The sequence below is a fragment of the Pipistrellus kuhlii genome, unplaced genomic scaffold (assembly GCF_014108245.1).
Source record: "Pipistrellus kuhlii isolate mPipKuh1 unplaced genomic scaffold, mPipKuh1.p scaffold_m20_p_17, whole genome shotgun sequence".
Classification (NCBI taxonomy): domain Eukaryota; kingdom Metazoa; phylum Chordata; class Mammalia; order Chiroptera; family Vespertilionidae; genus Pipistrellus; species Pipistrellus kuhlii.
In genome coordinates, this window is record NW_023425482.1 from 10,449,122 (window position 1) to 10,466,718 (window position 17,597).

A 17,597-nucleotide genomic window follows, 5' to 3' on the forward strand; every position below is an offset into this window, starting at 1 on the left:
CCTCCTCACAGCCCATGTGCCTTCTCCCTCCCCTTTACCTATAGCCCATGTGCCTTCTCCCTCCCCTTTACCTACAGCCCATGTGCCTTCTCCCTCCCCCTTTACTTACAGCCCATGTGCCTCCTCCCACCCCTTTACCTACAGCCCATGTGCCTTCTCCCTCCCCTTTACCTACAGCCCATGTGCCTTCTCCCTCCCCTTTACCTACAGCCCATGTGCCTCCTCACAGCCCATGTGCCTCCTCCCACCCCTTTACCTACAGCCCATGTGCCTCTTCCCTCCCCCTTTACCTACAACCCATGTGCCTCCTCCCACCCCTTTACCTATAGCCCATGTGCCTCCTCCCTCCCCCTTTACCTACAGCCCATGAGCCTCCTCCCACCCCTTTACCTACAGCCCATGAGCCTCCTCCCACCCCTTTACCTACAGCCCATGTGACTTTTCCCTCCCCCTTTACCTACAGCCCATGTGCCTCTTCCCTCCCCCTTTACCTACAACCCATGTGCCTCCTCCCACCCCTTTACCTATAGCCCATGTGCCTCCTCCCTCCCCCTTTACCTACAGCCCATGAGCCTCCTCCCACCCCTTTACCTACAGCCCATGTGACTTTTCCCTCCCCCTTTACCTACAGCCCATGTGCCTTCTCCCTCCCCTTTACCTACAGCCCATATGCCTCCTCACAGCCCATGTGCCTCCTCCCACCCCTTTACCTACAGCCCATGTGCCTCCTCCCTCCCCCTTTACCTACAGACCATGTGCCTCCTCCCACCCCTTTACCTACAGCCCATGTGCCTTCTCCCTCCCCCTTTACCTACAGCCCATGTGCCTTCTCCCTCCCCTTTACCTACAGCCCATGTGCCTCCTCACAGCCCATGTGCCTCCTCCCACCCCTTTACCTACAGCCCATGTCCCTCCTCCCAGCCCTTTACCTACAACCCATGTGCCTCCTCCCTCCTTCTTTACCTACAGCCCATGTGCCTCCTCCCACCCCTTTACCTACAGCCCATGTGCCTCCTCCCTCCCCCTTTACCTACAGCCCATGTGCCTCCTCCCACCACTTTACCTACAACCCATGTGCCTCCTCCCTCCCCCTTTACCTAAAGCCCATGTGCCTCCTCCCACCCCTTTACCTACAACCCATGTGCCTCCTCCCTCCCCTTTACCTACAGCCCATGTGCCTCATCCCACCCCTTTACTTATAGCCCATGTGCCTCCTCCCACCCCTTTACCTACAACCCATGTGCCTCCTCCCTCCCCCTTTACCTACAGCCCATGTGCCTCCGCCCACCCCTTTACCTACAACCCATGTGCCTCCTCCCTCCCCCTTTACCTACAGCCCATGTGCCTCCTCCCTCCCCTTTACCTACAGCCCATGTGCCTCCTCCCTCCCCCTTTACCTACAGCCCATGTGCCTCCTCCCTCCCCTTTACCTACAGCCCATGTGCCTCCTCCCTCCCCCTTTACCTACAGCCCATGTGCCTCCTCCCTCCCCTTTACCTACAGCCCATGTGCCTCCTCCCTCCCCCTTTACCTACAGCCCATGTGCCTCCTCCCTCCCCCTTTACCTACAGCCCATGTGCCTTCTCCCTCCCCTTTACCTACAGCCCATGTGCCTCCTCCCACCACTTTACCTACAACCCATGTGCCTCCTCCCTCCCCCGTTACCTAAAGCCCATGTGCCTCCTCCCACCCCTTTACCTACAACCCATGTGCCTCCTCCCTCCCCCTTTACCTACAGCCCATGTGCCTCATCCCACCCCTTTACTTATAGCCCATGTGCCTCCTCCCACCCCTTTACCTACAACCCATGTGCCTCCTCCCTCCCCCTTTACCTACAGCCCATGTGCCTCCTCCCTCCCCCTTTACCTACAACCCATGTGCCTCCTCCCACCCCTTTACCTACAGCCCATGTGCCTTCTCCCTCCCCTTTACCTACAGCCCATGTGCCTTCTTCCTAAGCAACACACACCTTTCTTCCCGCACTGCTTTCCTAGATGAGCCCCTCAGCTCCAGGACAGCGAGCACGTCTCCTCCCCAGCCCTGCTGCCGGCTGCATAGGCTGCGAGCCCTGAGCCCTGGCCCTTTTCTGGCCGGCGTTTGGCTCAATAAACCCTTTCTTTCAGAAAAGCCTTTGGTCACAAATATATGTAATATATTGATATATAAACCCTAGTCACAGCCTCCATCAGTCAGAAAAGGCTTCCTGAGGAAGGGACACTAAGCTGAGCCAGGCGCAGGAGCCAGCCAGGTGAGGCACAGCTGCCTAGAGGCCGTCAACCTGCCTGCCTACGGAGAAAAATTTTCACTCTTGTCCATCTTCAATTTGCACCTTGAAAAGGAGCGGATTATGAGGCTGTCCTCGTTCCAGAGGCTAGGACAGGGAAGTTGCACCGGGCAGGAAGACGACAGCTGTTCATGACTCCCCGTGGCCAGAGGAAGGCACGTGGCAGGTGGTGAGACGGTGAGAAGCCAGCCAGGAAGCTCCTCCCGGCTCCCCTCCCGCCATTCTGCTCTCTCACCTGCTGTTCATGTAAGAGAAACCGCTGGAAGTCATGCAGGTGGACCGCAGAGGCATCGGGCCGGTCGGTACTGCTGCCCTCGAGGAAAGAGAGGGTGTTTAGAGAGGGACACACATCAACAGTCAAGAGGCCATTCCCACCAGCAGGCTGCCTGCCACCAGACACCCTGGCAAGACCCTCCTCTGTGCCAGGGCCAGGCTTGTCGATGGGAAGGCAGAGGGGACCTAGATGAGATTCCTGACCTCTCACAGTTCAGAGAGAACGAGGAAGCCTTGGAGGGTGGGCTCTGGAACCTGCATTTAGCTGCTCCGAGGTGGAGGTAGGGAGGAGGAAAGGAGAGCACTGACATGCGTGTGCCCACAAATACATGGGCAGACTGGGCATGAACACATTTTAAGGGGAGCTGGGGCTGCATCAAAGCATCTCCTTAAAAGCCACAAAGCAGAGAGTGCTGAGCCAGGGGCTCTGAGGCAGGACTGGGGGCTGGATGGAGCCCCCTAGACTCTGGGCAGGTGGGGAGAGTCAGCGGAAACATGCAGGGCTTGGCCATGGAGCAAGCAGAGGCCCGCCGTTGGGAGAATTTTCCATTTGGGATGAGGAACCCTTCCCCCTGAACAAAGGGGACTCCCCCTTGGCCAGCAGCTTGATAACCAATGGCCATGGGAAGAGGATGCTCATGGCTACAAAATGCTGGGCCCCCTGACTGGCACAGACAGCCTGGTGCCTACAGAAGTGTGTTCTGCACAACAGCTGCCCGGGGAGGTTCCTACTCGTCCCTGAGCACTTGCCAGTGGGGTGAGGGTGTGGACTTTTCAAAATATAGGAGAAGCATGCTTTAGGTTTCTCCCTTCACTAAGCAGTCAGGGTCCAAAAGTCTATTGTCTTTCATTACAAGTGCATTTCTACTCTTCTTTGCGAGCGAGCCTCCTGGTTTGCTTTATAGCTTCTCATCAATTCACTCATCTTTTCATTAAAGCACTACATAAACATCAGGGTTGGTTTTTTATGCATCTGGAGTCTTGGGGTTTCCGGTTTAGAAAGTGACAGAGGGGACTGGCGCCAGAGGGTCGGCATCAGTGAGGGTGGTCCCAACAAGCAGGTCCTCACCACGTTCTAGGTGCTGTTCACGCCATGGAAAACCTCTCTTTTCCGAGCACATGGACATGGGGAGCACAGAACACTTTATAAATCCCCAACTTAGGGAACTGGTAGCACACTAAAGGTCCTGATAAGTCCTGCAGCACTTACTTTTTCATAATATCATTACCACCATTTACAGGTCCTTGCCACCCCCCATGTGAAGCACTTTATTTGCCTTCCACTTCTTAATTCAGTTAAACCTGCTTACCAGGGATTTCCCATATATGCTTGGCACTAACAATGTTTTAATTTGTATTAAAAACAAAAAACAAAAAACGCCAAGCTCTCCACCAGTCATGTTCTATGAAGCACACCCCAAGAAAGGAGGTCCTAACACATTCAGGCTTCTGTACAGAACCTTCGGGCCACCCTCCCTATTACCCCCCCCCCCCCAACGCTACAAGAACTCTGTTGCTTCTGTTCCTGTGTATCCATGCCACAGGGTCAGCATGGCCAATCCCCGGATAGAGGGACCCCCCGCCCCCAGTGCCCACCTACAGAGGCAACCCCCCAGAGCCGCGAAGTGGACTGGGAGGACCCCCAAGGGCACCAATAACCAGCTCAGCCACCCTGAACAACCATCACCCAGAAGAGGTGCCTCACCCCAGGATGAACACGGAGGAATCCTTTTTGAACTCGTCAAGAATCTGAAATGGAAATCACACACAAAACAAGGACAGTCAGCAGGTCCAGCTTACTAGTTGTATGGCCTCCAGCAAGTAACCTTTCTGACCCTCAGTTTGTTCATCTGTAAAATGGGATCGCAGTTATCTCTCTCACGGGGTTGTGAGAAGAATTAAACGTATGTAAAACACTTAGCACAGCACCCAGCATAGAGGTCACACTTAGAAAATGTTAGCTATGATCTGTGTTCATACTCCTGTTATGATAGCCAGGTTAGAGTACGGGAATACCATCCAATGGTGGAGACCAGATGTTGCCAACCCAGAAAGTCCTCAGGGCCAGGTGGGCAACAGAGATTAGCAGAAAGCTGACTACGGGTGAGGACAGGGGCCACTAGGGAACGCATGCCTCCTTTCTGCTCAGAGGTCAGCACTGGAACGCAGGACCCTTAGACAGCCAGATCTCACTGTTTTTTCAAGAGGAGCTAAAAATCTGGAGCTTCATATGAAATCTCCCAAGTGTTAAATGTAAGCACTTCATTTCAAAAGGATTTAAAACCATTAGGCCAAGTACAACTGAACGCATGCATCCTGAATATGGTGCTATGGCCGCCAAAGGCAACCTCTGGTACAGGTGTCTTTTCCCAAAAACTGGGCAATCTGGGGAACCCCCAGACGATCTGAGGATTCCAACTTCTTACTCTCTGTTCTCTCTCTCAAACACACACACTAATTAGCCTGAGAAAGAACCACACAGGAAGGTGCATGTTGAAATACCTCTCGTGTGGAATTTTATCCCAATGGGGACTATCCAGGGCTAACCTGTGCTGGCAGCCAATGAAGCTGTTTTGAAAACCTTATTCTCAAGCTTTGCCTGCCATCTGTCCCATGAGACAGCATCCTGAAATTTCAAGGCAACTGATTATAAAAACTGTCCTTTGCAATCACTTATCTTGAATGAATCAAGCTTTTTTTTTTCTCAGTCCTGGTCAACTGCCTGAGACACTGCCATCAAAACACCTTCATGGCTCTCAAGCATTGACTATAAATAAAGGTTACAGATGTTAACCTAAAAAGTGTTTGGATCAGCTTTTATGCAATAGATTTCTTTTTGTTACGGTTCTGTATTAAAAAGGGGAGGGGAAGTGTATAGTTTTAAAAGTCTTATAACCAGTAACTTGACTTCATTTTATAGAAGATGCTTGAGTGAGGAGGACAAAGATGGCTTTCCCACAAATCACTTGGTCAGTTAGAGGTCAGGTTGGGGCTGGAATCTGGGTCTTTCAACTCCCAATACCTACAGTCTTTCTACTCTTTTTGGCAAAACAAGAATCAATCCTTATATATATGGGGGGCGGGGAGGGGGGAGAGGCAGATAAACACAGTGACTGGAGGTTTTTCTCTATAAAATAATGTATTTCTGCCCAATCTAGACACACAGGAAATGCCTCTCCCATTTCTCTACCTTGGAGACATCCAAAATCTCATGGCCATTGGTCACCTATCAAGGGGCCTCACCCTGTGGCTGGCCTGCCAGCCTGCATGTAAAAGGCAATTAAAACTATATCCTAGCTCTAGCTGGTTTTGCTCAGTGGATAGAGAATCAGCCTGTGGACTGAAGGGTCCTGGGTTCAATTCCAGTCAAGGGCAACTGCCTGGGTTGTGGGCTCCATCCCCAGAAGAGGGCATGTGGGAGGCAGCTAATCAATGATTCTCTCTTATCATAGATGTTTCTATCTCTCTCTCCCTCTCTCTTCTGTTCTGAATTAAAAAAAAAATTTTAACTGTCTTCTAGCGACTCATCACTTAAAAATGATTGTACTCAACACCCAACCCCTCATTTAGTCCTCCTCAGAGCCCTGTGGTGCAGGGATCACCATCCCCATTACACAGGTGAGAAGACTGAGGCTGGAATGGTCAGTGGCTAGCCCACGATCACACAGCTGGTTGGAGAAACCAGATAATCCACTGGCTCCAACTCCCACCTACTCTGTTCCCTCTCAGCTCTGCTTTGAACCCACCGTTGCCACCTGCAAAACCCTTTGCCAACAGTAACAGCAGCGGCTCCTGTTTGTGGCATGCATGCCACCCACCCAGCACTGTGTCCTGTGCATTGCACTGAATGCCCACCTTTTAAGCTTTATACTTTTGGGGACACACCAACTTGGAACAAGTCAAAGAAAACTGAGGTGTACAAAGAAAAATGCAATTCTCTCTCCTACCCGTCTTTCCAAACTCCTCCAGAACACACACTTAATCAACATTAAATGTGAGGTGTGTCTTCTTCCATACTTCCTCCTTGTTCATAAAAACACACAGAGATGATATATAGAAGGGTTATTGTATTCTGTTTTGTTTTTTACCAAAAATGGACCCAACTCCTCACATGAATTTGCTGCTGGCTTTTCTCACAAAATTTCATGAACATCCAGAAACACAGCTGACTCAGAAGTCTTCACCAGCTGCATGATGCTGCTGAGAATGGCTGGGCCATGATTTACCAGCTGGTCCTCTACTGAGGGGCACCCAGATGGTGCCAGGTATTTTGTCTGAGTAAGTAATGCTACGGTAAACAATCTGGTGACACATTCCTAGGTCCCGGTGCTTTCATTTCTCTAAGACAGGGTGCCCAAAATGCCATTGTCAGACCAAAATATATTTTAAATTTAAAATAGCACCCTATCTTCACCTTTAATTTTAATTTAATTTGAAAATAGCATGTTATCTTAAAAATATATTCTCATATAAAAGTATAAAATGAAGACACACACACACATAGTTCCTCAACCCAGGGACGGTTACTATTAAAAATTTGATAAATTTCCTCCCAAATGAGATAATACAGTTAGAGTTGGTGAACTGTTTTTACTTTAATAGATTCAGATTGAATTCCATTCAGAGGTACAGCCACTCATATTCCCACCAAGAAGATATGCGAACCAATTCCCCATACTTTCCCCTAAGAACTATCACCTTCAAAAACATTTGCCAACCTAGCAGGTGAAGATGGTATGCCACTGTCATCCCCACTTTCCATTTCTGTGACTAGGAAGAAGACGTCTCTGGTTTTCCTAGGACTGTGGTCGGCAAACCGTGGCTCAAGGGTCACATGTGGCTCTTTGGCCCCTTGAGTGTGGCTCTTCCACAAAATACCACAGCCTGGGTGAGTCTATTTTGAAGAAGTGGCGTTACTTCTAAAAATTTGGCTCTCAAAAGAAATTTCAATCATTGTACTGTTGATGTTTGGCTCTGTTGACTAAAGAGTTTGCTGACCACTGTGACCTAGGAACTTGCTGGACTTTGAAACACGGGGAAACAAAAATATCATTCGATCATCTGCTCAAGAATCACCTTACCGATTTTTGCTGCTCAAACATAAGTTTTTTATAGAGGAGATGGAACTGTTCAAAGCTGAATTCATCTTTGTGGGCACCTATTTCCTGTAAATAAAAAATAAAAATGACCGCACAAGTGTTGGTGTTGACCACGAGAATGTCTCCTGATTATAGTAATAGGATGCCTTTCTACAAAGTTGGCTAAGATCAACCCACATTCCTCTGAACCGGAACTATCCACAACCTTCCTGTTTACCCGTCGGAAGAGCATACCCACCAGGGACCCCACCAGGTAAAATCGTTTCGGTGATCCCAAAAAGGGAAGAGTCTCGACCAGAATTCCACGAGCCACAATGAGAACTTCTCCTTTTGGGGGCATCAAAGGCATCATTAAATCTAGATATATTTATAGGGTAGATTGGTACAAGTCAGTTTTTCAAAGCGTAAGTAAGAAAACTAACCAAGCTTTTAGATTATATAGATCTCAACTCCAGGCAAGGCTTATCCCCTGATTTGCTTAATGGCATTGGGGAATTTACGTGACCCTTTCAGACCCTTAGTTTCTTCATCTGTAAAATGGGAGAACTAACATCACCCCCCTCAAACTTCCCTGAAACCAAACTAAATAACACCAAGTGAAGGCTTGATAGAGAACAAAATTCCAATTAAGTAGTAATCAATGGTAAATGCTTCTCCCTCTCTTTTCTCTTCTTTCAATCCCCACCCTTCTCTATTTTCATCTTTTTGAATTACTTAGATTGTTTGGGGGCGAATCAAAAGGTGGCTTGATAAACCATAAAGTGGGTTAACTATTCCAGGAGGTCACTGGTACAAAAACGAATGAGCTTCTTTGGCTGAGGAATCCTGTGACTGGGGCTGCCATGGCCATGTGAGTCCTCTAACTGAGGATACTGGGGTGGAGTGTGGTTGGGCTCCTTGACAAGAGTTGGTAGGGGCCAGAAAGGGTGCCTCTACATCATCTCCATCATTACATCATTTGGAAAAACCCCATGCAAAAAGATGAAACTAGACCACCAACTTAGACCATACATGAGAATAAACTCAAGATGGATAAGTCTTAAATGTAAGGCATTAATCTATAAAAATCTCACCTCCTCTACCCGATCACTCCTGGAATCGCTTTACCTGCCCCAAATTTACCAACAGCTTAGTCACACAAGAACATAAAGAAATTAAATGAGTGGAAGGGGGAATGGGTGGATGGCAGGGTGGGTGGGAAGAAAGGTTCATAGGGGAAAGGTAGATGGGAAGAATAGGTGGGAAGTGAAGGGAAGGACAGAAGAACCAACTCTGACAACTACACTATCAAGACTTGCATACAAAATTCTACATCTCTGGCAACCTACCTGAGAAATCTTTTGAAATATTTCCCCAAACAAACACATTTGTTCATATCACTAGAAGGGAAATGGGCTGCAGCATGGGGAGGGAAAGGGAAAGTTGGGCTGGTGAATGTGTTCAAGTCAAGCCTCTGTGTAAGCATGGTTTTCATAGTGATGTCCTCTGCTAGAATTGAGAACATGGCCCCAAGACCTTCCCATGATTCCTTTGTCTGTACTAAGACAGAATCTGTGGTGAAGGACTTTCTTGGGCACTATTCCACAGAGCTCACGGGCCCGTAGTGGCTTCATGTGAGAGGCACAAGTAGCTGTGAGTCACAAAATTATCAGACTACTAAGCCATGAAACTTACCGCAAACTTATCCTTGAGGAACTTGGCACTGCTCACTTTGAAGTTGACCAGGGGCAAGATGGCCTTCAACTCTCGGAGGCTGATGCTGCAAAAGAGAGAAACCCAGCTCCGTCAATCTTGAGGGGTTTCAATAGTGGAGGGTGTGGCTATTCCCATCAGCTACCACCTCAGGTAGTCCTCCATGAGAAGACCCTGCCAAGAGCTGTCAACTGAGCACGAGAGACATGGGTTTGAGGTTAGGGTGACACTTCAGAGCACAAGGCTTATTTCTACCCATCAGGGGTGGCCAGGAACATGGCCATGTAGGAGATACACAGTGTGAGCAGAACATGATGTTAAATGACCAGATAACCTCTGCTGATATGAAATGTCACAAAGGTTCAAACTAAAGAGAGGTCACTATCAAACTCTACTACAAAGCCATTATAACCAAAACAGCCTGGTACTGGCACGAGAACAGGCATATAGACCAATGGATCAGAACAGAGACCCCAGAAATTGACCCACACCATTACAGTAAATTAATATTTGACAAAGGAGGCAAGAACATACAATGGAGTAAAGACAGTCTCTTCAATAACTGGTGTTAGAAAAACTGGACAGACACAGCAAAAAGATGAAACTAGACCACCAACTTACACCATACACGAGAATAAACTCAATATGGATAAAAGTCTTAAATATAAGGCATGAATCTATAAAAATATTAGAGGAGAGCATTGGCAGTAAAATCTCAGACTTCTCACATAGCAATATGTTTATGGATACATCTTCTAGGGCAAGGGAATCTAAGGAGAAAATAAATAAATGAGATACATAAAAATAAAAAGCTTCTGCACAGCAAAATAAACCACCATCAAAATGAAAAGGGAACCCACTTTATGGGAAAATATATTTGCCAAAGACATGCCTGATAAGGAGTTAATATCCAAAAATGTAAAGTACTCATACAACTAGACAAAAGGAAGACAAACAATCCATTTTAAAGATGGGCAAAAGACCTGAATAGACATTTCTCCAAAGAGGATATATAAATGGCCAAGAGACACATGAAAAAATGCTCAAAGTCATTAATCATCAGAGAAATGTAATTAAAAGCACAATGAAATATCACCTCACACTTATCACAATGGCTAGCTTCAAAAAATCAACAAATGCCGGCGAGGATGAAGAGAAAAAGGAACACTAGTTCACTGCTGGTGGGAATGCAGAATTGGTGCAGCCACTATGGAAAGCAGCCTGGAGTTTCCTCAAAAAATTAAAAATGGAACTTCTATTTGACCCAGTGATCCCAATTCTGGGAATATATCCTAAAAACCCCAATCATAAAGAATGTATGCACCTCTATGTTCATAGCAGTGTTATTTACTATAGCTAAGATTTAAAAACAGCCCAAGTGCCCATCAGCAGGTGAATGGATAAAAAAGCTGTGGGACATTTACACTGTGGAATACTATGCAGCTCTAAAAAAGAGGGATCTCTTGCCCTTTGAAACAGCATGAATGGACCTGGAAAACATTATGCTAAGTGAAATAAGCTAATCTGAGAAAGACAAATCCTAATATATAAAGAGTCAGGGTTCATAACGTCCAAAATTACTGAATGGATGACTGAATACCATTGAGCACGCGCAGCAGGCTCAAGTGGGCAGGGACTGGTGGGCAACTGCTGACCTCACAGTTCCTCCTGGGTCCAGGTGCCGTGGCAACCCAACACTGACTGCCACTGCCAAAGCGAGTGCGATGCGATTGGTCAGTGGGTGCACTGGGCCTCTACTATAACATGTCACTTGTTTGTGGACTCTAATGAGCAGAATGAATTGGCCAACAAAATAAGACCTGAAGCATGGAGGCATGGAACAGACTGGCATACCTTGATGTGGGGTTGGAGTGACAAGAAGAGATTAAACCAAAGAACTTGTGTGTTTATGAGCACAGCCTATAGACAGGGGCAATGGGGTGGGTGAGGACATGGGGGATGTAGGGGCTCAGAGGATGGGGTAAAGGAGGAAAAGGGGGAAATATGTGTAATACCATCAACAATAAAAAGTATATTTTTTAAAAATATACTAACATGCGGCAATTGCTAGCAATGTCCTCCCTCCTCCCTAATAGAACCAAATTCGTTATCTGTAAAAGTGCTGAGGAGACCACAACATTGCATGGGGGGGGGGGGGGGGGGGGAGGATGATCAAATAAAAACTTTAAAAGATGAGAAAAAAAAACACAGAAAAAAAACAACAAAAACAAATAAAGGTCACTGAAGGTCAGAGAGGGGAAGCGGGAAGGACACAATATTATTTGAGCATTTACTATGTGCCAGGCTGCCCTGGGTGTCATTGAAGCAATGTTACCTAATGTTACCTAACCTAGCACTACATTCGACCCCTACACAGTGTGCGTTACCAACCCCCAGGATTCAGAAGAGACAGTGTGTGTGTGTGTGTGTGTGTGTGTGTGTGTGTGTGTGTTGGGGGAGGGGAGGTCACCACTCAAGGTGGCAGCAGGGCGTGGGTCTAAATCAAAGCCCAAAGCACACCATCATTTGACCACACCACAGAGATCCTGATGAGTGCGTGCCTTCAGGTCTGTTGTGACCACCAGCATGAATGGTGGAGAGAGGTGACTCAGGACATGAGATCCAGTCCCATGTGGCTCCTCCCACAGAGCAAGGGGGACACGGGGAGGAGGTGCTGGTGTGGTCAGAGAAAACTTCCTGTGTTCTAGAAACATCAGATTGGTCAGGGGCTGTGCATGGCCAAGGAAGGCAGCCTGCCCAGTTCCTCAATACTGTCAACTCAGCCTCTGCCAGACCATCTCGAAGGAAACAGCATGTTCGTTACACTCAGCAGCTGTCACTGGAGATGACAAAGTGGGACTCCTGGCCACCCAGTGTCCCCACCTCTCACTTTCTGACCTCTGATCTAACGGCCTTCCTAACATCAGAGACCTTTACCTGTAAGATGCTTCCCGACTGCCCAGTCCTCCCAGCTCAGCACCAAGATCTTCCCAGAGAGATGCCGAGAGCAACAAAGAGCCTTCGGGCTGGGTGGGGCTAGCTGAGACTCCTTTCTGACAAAATGCCTGGCATGTCCAGGAAGAGCCTGGCATGAGCTGGATGAGAAGAGAGGAGTGGAGGGGCTGGCACTGCGAGAAGAGGCAGAGGAGAATCTGGCCAAGCTGGTGGCTGAGCAGAGCTCATCCCAGAAACAAGGGAGAGATGAGAGTCTCCCTTGGGAACCCAGAACTTCCAGACAGAGACAGGGCCAAGAGACTGTCCATGTCCAGGAATAAAGAGGTTGGGGGCTGGGAGCCAGTGCAGCTGCCTGGGGGCCAATGGAGCAAATTTGGGATCCTGGGACATGAGCATCTCAGCACCAGGAAGTCAGAACCCACCTGTTCCAAAGTCTCACCTGACAGTAGAGCAGCTGAGCACTCAGGTAAAGGTGGGGGTCACAGAGCCTCTTTGGGCTCCTGTGCTGGGGCCTCGCCACTCCCCTACCTACCTCTCCCTAGCTCCCCACTCCAGGCATACGGGCCTGCACTGCACAGCCTGACCCCAAGCCAGGACAGGCAAGCTGATTACCCAACTGCTAGAGGGGAGGAAGGGAGAAGCTCACAAGCCCAGCACTCTCCCCATCCAGGACTTGTCATCAGATAGTGTCTCAGGCAAGGTCACACCCAGCATTCAGTGACTGGCCAGTGCCTGGCTTTCTGGCCTCAGTTCAGGACGGCTCTGCAGGTCCCTCCCCGCTGCTCCCTATGGAGCCAGCTGAGGCTGTGCTCTGACTGCATTGCAGCCCAAGTCCCCCTGCTACTTTTACTTCCACAGGTGCTGGTCCCCTGTGCACTCCCCTATGTGCTTCCTGCACACAAACCCACATCTCAGGCTCTGCTTCCTGAGCATTCAGCATGTGAGGACGGGTTAGGAAGCAGGGCAATCCCTATAAGGAGGGAGCGCAAAAATGATGCCCCTCCCAATGAGCCATGAACAGCCACTCCTCTCCTTGGAAAACATCACTCAACAATCATGAAATCTTCACATTCCCACCAGGCTTAGTCCGGCTCTTACAACACCTCACCCCAGGCAGCCTTTACCAATCAGGCAAGGTTGGCAGCCCCAGGAAACCTACCTACTACCCTGAGGCTGGACCAACACATCCACCATCCATCCCCTACTGCTTATCTATATATATAAAAGTCTAAGCGACCAGCTGACTAGCTGACTGTCCGGTAGCTATGATGCGCACTAACCACCGGGGGGAAGATGCTCAATGCAGGAGGGGAAACCACAGGCATGGAAACATGGAACAGACTGATGAATCTCAGAGAGAAGCGAGGAAGGGGAGGGCAGGAAGAGATTAACCAAAGATCTTATATGCCTACTAGAGGCCATGCACCAGTGGGCTCCCTTGACCTGGCTTGTAGTGACTGGGCTGAAACCAGCTCTCCAACATCCCCTGAGGGGTCCAGGATTGCAAGAGGGCGCAGACCAGGCACGAATCCATGCACAAATAAATATTTGTTAGTGTTTACAAGAGAAACCAGACCTCGTCCAAGCACTTTTCACATAGATAGAAACTATGATCTCTCTTTTACAGATGTGGAAACTAAGGCCCAGTAAAAGTTAGTAATCTGTCCAAACTCATACAACCAGCAAGTGTTAGAGTTGAGATTCAAATCACAGCACTGCCCAGAACTTTCTATGATGATGCAAATGTCCTAGATTGGGCTGTCCAACACAGTAACCACTAGCCACTAGCCACATTTGGCTATGGAGCACATGAAATGTGGCTAATGTGACTAAGGAACTGAATTTATTTTCTTCATTTTAGTTCATTTAGATTTAAATAGCGACATGTGGCGAGTGGCCCCAGGTTGGTCAGTGCAGGTCTAGGAACTTGCTGTTCTGAGTCAAGTCCCTGTATGAGTAGCATCAACAACAGCTGGCAATTTGTCAGAAAGGCAAGTTCTTGGGTTCCAGCCAGAATGTCCAGTGAAGCAAAATGTCTGCAGGGGCAGCTATGCACACCTGTGGCTCCAGATCCCAAGGCGGTCCCAAGGTGCCAAAGCCACAAATGTTAACCCGTGAAAGCTCTCAGCCTCCCCTCTGTCACTGCCAGGCTGAAGTACGGGGAGTGCACAGGGCATATACAAATATACAAATAGAAACTATTATCTCTCTTTTACAAGGGACCAAGGGGTCAAGGGAAAAAGGGGTAAAAAATGTACCCAGGAGGCAATCTGCTACCAGCCCTTCAGGCTGCTGCCCCATCAGTGGGATTCCAGCCCCTGTGAGCCTCACACTGAGGAATGCAGTTCCAGAGACCCTCATAGAGGATACAGGGATTTTCTCAAGGGGTGTTTTGACCAGAGAGATTTTCACCTTATGCAGATCTTAGAACCTAACTCCCAGAGAAGAGACAACTAAACTCTAAAGGCTTATAAAGGGGAGGTTCTCTGGAAATCTGGCCAAGATTATATGGTTAAAACCTTTAACCCACTTTCTCCAGGCCTAGAAATGTCATAATGAAAATGTCCAATACTGGAATGTTCCATGTGCCGGATGTTATGTCTAGGAATAAAAAAGGAGGAGTTTCGTTCATCCAGCAAACACTATTAGAGTGGAACCAGTCTGACCTCAAGGAGCCCCAGCCAATATGAGCAGTAACAACAAGGGGAAGACTTAAATAAAGCAGAACACTTCCACCAACAGAGGACAGAAGGGTCATGGCATAAAGGCTGAGAATCCTACAGTGATTCCAAAAGTGCTTCTCCCGTGGGTCACATCATAAGTTCACTTGGAAGACAATTCTGTGACGATAGGAACATGAAAGGCTGGACACAAAGTAAATGACAAAAGGCAACTGTTCAAGCCGAATTCCTATTGGTTGAATTCTAACATAGGCACTGACGTAGTGTTTCTGGAGAGTTGCAATGAAATGTAAAAGTTCTTATACTTTGGCATGAGGTGAAAACAGTTTAATTCTTTTCTCCTTTAGTGAGGGCCAGACTTGATGAGTTATTCCCAAAGAATGGAAGGGGCACAACTTTACAAAGGAGAAATCTGGAAGATACCACCTTGGCCAGGTAACCAAAGTTGACCTCACCATTGGTAAGCCATGTTGAGAGTATATTCCTCTTGATATGATGTGTTGAAAAACCTTCACTTCTGTGATAGTCTTCCCAAATAGCTTATCACCTCAGGCTATATAACTCCAGTCTAATTATGAAAAACATATCAGACTAATTGATGGACATTCTACAAAATACCTGAGACATGCTCCTCAAAACTGTCAAGGTCATGAAAGATAAGGAAAGATTGAGCAAGTGCCACAGACCAGAGGAGGCCAAGGGGAGAGAACAACTAAGTACAATGTGTGGTCTTGTGTTGGATCCCAGACCAGGAAAAGGATGGTGGTGGGGGAAAATGAACTCAAAAGAAGTCTAGAGTTCAATTAATAGTCACATATCAAAGATAGTTTCTCAGTTTTGACAACATACCATCATAATGTATGATGTGAACATCAGGAGAAACTGGGCAAAGAGGAATATAGAAACTCTCTAAATATAGAATTATTACAAAATTCAAAATTTAATTAAAGAACAGGATATAAGCATAGGTATAGTTATATTTTAATAAGGAAAAATGGACAAGGAAGCAAATAAAGGAAGCTGAGGGTAGAAGACATATACAAAAAAAATGTAGTTGAAGTTAACAGCGTTTACCATTTAATATCAAATTTATACAAGTTTTTTCTAGTTTTCAGAATTTCCAAAATTTCTTTCTATAATGAGCAGAAATTATTTTCATCATTAAAAAAAAAATCCACATGCAGCTTGAGACCACATCAAAATATGGCCAACCAACTCCACAAGAGGCACACTCAATGGGCGAACTCTATAACACCAGAGCCCTGCTGAATGAGGTAAGTACTGCTCTGTGGGGTGGGCCCCTGCACAGGTGATCATCCATGGTAGTCAATGGTCACAACCAGTCCTTGCAGCCAATTAGCCTGGGGTAAATCCCTCCCACTGATGTGCCAACAACAATCAAGGGTCAACTACAACAGGAGGGGATGCACAGCCCATACAAGGGTGGGGTGCACCTACAGTGCCTAGCTTGGGTGATTGGAGAGGCTGTGCCACTGGACCCTATAGAACACCGACTGCATTAGGCCACTCTACCAAGCCTGGGAGATGTAGCAGCTCTACCTAATACATAGAAACAAACACAGAGAGGCTGCCACAATGTAGAGATGAAGAAACATGCCCTAAAAGAAAGAAAATAATAATACTCCAGAAAAAGAACTAAACAAAATGAAGACAAGCAATCTACTAAATGTGGAGTTCAAAACACTGGTTATAAAGATGTCCAATGAACTTAGTGAGAATTCCAACAGAATAAGAAAGGACATGTAAACCATGAAAAGAAAAGAAAAAGTCAGAAATGAAGGACACATTAACTGGAATAAAATAAAAAAATAATTTATAGGGAATCAACAGTAGAGTAGAAGAAGTTGACAATCAAATCAGAGATTTAGAATATAAGGAAGCAAAAAACACCCAATCAGAACACACACACACACACACACACACACACACACACACACAGAGAGAGAGAGAGAGAGAGAGAGAGAGAGAGAGAGAGAGAGAGAGAGAGAGAGAGAGAGAGAAAGGATCCAAATAAATGAAGATAGCATAAGGAATCTCTGGACAACTTCAAGTGTACCAACATTCACATCATAGGGGTGCTGGAAGGAGAAGAGAGAAAGCAAGAAATTGAAAAAATAATGACAGAAAAGTTCCTTAACATGGGAAAGGAAATAGACGTACAAGCCCAAGAAGCAGAGAGAGTCCGAAACAAAATGAACCCAAAGAATTCACACCATAATTAAAATACAAAAGAGAGAATATTAAAAGCAGCAAGAGAAAAGCAGTTAGTTACTTACCAGGGAGCTCCCACAAGACTATCAGCTGATATCTCAATAGAAACCCAAGCAAGACCCTACAAACAAAATTACTCTACCCACCAAAGCTATCATTTACAAAAGAAGCACATAAAGAGCTTCCTAGGCAAGAAAAAAATTTAAAGGAGTTCACCACCACCAAACCAATATTACATGAAATGTTAAAAAGATTAAAAATATGAACAATAAAATGGCAATAAATACGTATCAACATTTAATCTAAAAAGCAAAATAACAGAACAAGCAGAATACAAACACTCACAGATACAGAGAACATTTTGATGATTGCCAGATAAGA

General features: G+C 46.9%; 1 protein-coding gene across 2 annotated transcripts in view; it reads right to left on the bottom strand.

Moving 5' to 3' along the window:
• Positions 1 to 17,597, bottom strand: part of PLCG2 (phospholipase C gamma 2) — a 145,604-nt gene that overhangs the window by 68,253 nt on the left and 59,754 nt on the right. Inside the window, exons 6-9 of one of the 2 annotated variants that reach the window (XM_036440576.2) lie at positions 9,331 to 9,415; positions 7,639 to 7,722; positions 4,263 to 4,306; positions 2,520 to 2,589 (exon numbers count right to left, since the gene is read on the bottom strand). In XM_036440576.2, the coding sequence (XP_036296469.1) occupies positions 2,520 to 2,589; positions 4,263 to 4,306; positions 7,639 to 7,722; positions 9,331 to 9,415 (283 nt within the window). Of the gene's footprint in view, positions 1 to 2,519; positions 2,593 to 4,262; positions 4,307 to 7,638; positions 7,723 to 9,330; positions 9,416 to 17,597 lie in introns of both variants that reach the window. The other variant, XM_036440577.2, reaches the window with a different exon arrangement.